Source organism: Aplysia californica, unplaced genomic scaffold (assembly GCF_000002075.1).
Source record: "Aplysia californica isolate F4 #8 unplaced genomic scaffold, AplCal3.0 scaffold00282, whole genome shotgun sequence".
NCBI classification, from domain to species: Eukaryota; Metazoa; Mollusca; class Gastropoda; order Aplysiida; family Aplysiidae; genus Aplysia; species Aplysia californica.
Window position 1 is genome coordinate 17,155 of NW_004797552.1, and position 1,188 is coordinate 18,342.

The 1,188-nt window shown below is 43.5% G+C and overlaps 1 protein-coding gene across 1 annotated transcript in view; it reads left to right on the forward strand.

Annotated features, from left to right (window-relative positions):
- Positions 1–1,188, forward strand: part of LOC101861291 (ral GTPase-activating protein subunit alpha-1) — a gene marked incomplete at its 5' end in the record, with an annotated part of 42,824 nt that overhangs the window by 17,135 nt on the left and 24,501 nt on the right. Inside the window, 1 exon segment of the mRNA XM_035970533.1 lies at positions 781–933. Within this exon segment, the coding sequence (XP_035826426.1) occupies positions 781–933 (153 nt within the window).

Here is a 1,188-nt window from a genome sequence, read left to right on the forward strand (position 1 = left end):
TGGTGGTGGTGGTGGTGTTCTGTGTTTTGTTAGATAAGCTAGTCGTTTGCCTTGTTGTGAGTTTGGGTTCAAAGATTAAAACAGACATTTGCTTAATTGGTTGCTTTTAAGGACAAGCGGGCTAACTCAGATTTCGTTTTTTTAAAAAGAAATCTTGACCTACACTAAAAGTGGGCATTTCTCTACCTATAGGAGAAATTTGGTTTCCTTGGTGTGTATATTTGTTTGGTTATAAAGAAAACTCTCCTTGTCTTTTAAAGAAACTGAACAAGGGGCAAAAACTTTCCCTTCAATTTTCTAAAAACAGCATTTTTCGGTATAGCCCCCTGTGCTTACAAGCGACCAATGATGAGTTGGAAGTGTAAGATAAAACTGTAACAGACGTTTGCTTGTTATGAGTTGATGTTGTAAGATTAAACATAATACGCACAATGTATAAATATTAGATCCAGATTCAAACCTCAAACGTTGGAAGTGCACTGTAAATTCGACACAAACCTCATAATCAACAACGGTGATATGTTTAATCCTCTGATCCTCTCTAAAGCGGGGATATGTTAACTATGTTGTATTTCACACTGTGTGGAGTGAGTGGTTTGCAGGTGCTCTGGTGTGGTTTGCTTCATTTTCCCCATCAAACATCTGTCGTCCTTATCTCTCTTCTTCCATTTGTATGTTACTCTCCTGTAACACCTCTAATCTTCGGCACTTATATGACCTTATTGTGTTGCAAGTGTTGTAAAGCTCTCTCTGAAATGAAAAAACCTACACCCCCCTCAGGTGGAGCTGGAGTCCCACCAGGGTTTCATGGGCGGCTTGCAGCAGAACCGAACCACGGGCAACACGGCACCCTACTGGGCCAACTCTACCTGCGAGGTGGTGTTCCACGTGTCCACTCGCATCCCCAGCACTGGCACAGACTGGCACATCAAGGTATACACGCATGTCTCTGTCTCTGTCTGTCTGTCTGTGTCTCTGTCTGTCTGTCTCTGTCTCTCTGTCTCTGTCTGTCTGTCTCTGTCTCTGTCTCTGTCTGTCTCTGTCTATCTCTGTCTCTGTCTCTGTCTCTGTCTGTCTCTGTCTCCTCCCATCAAGGCTCACACGCGTGTCTCTGTGACTGTTTCTATATCTGTCTCTCTGTCTCTGTCTCTGCCTGTACCTGCCTCTATCTCTGCCTTTATCTTTGTC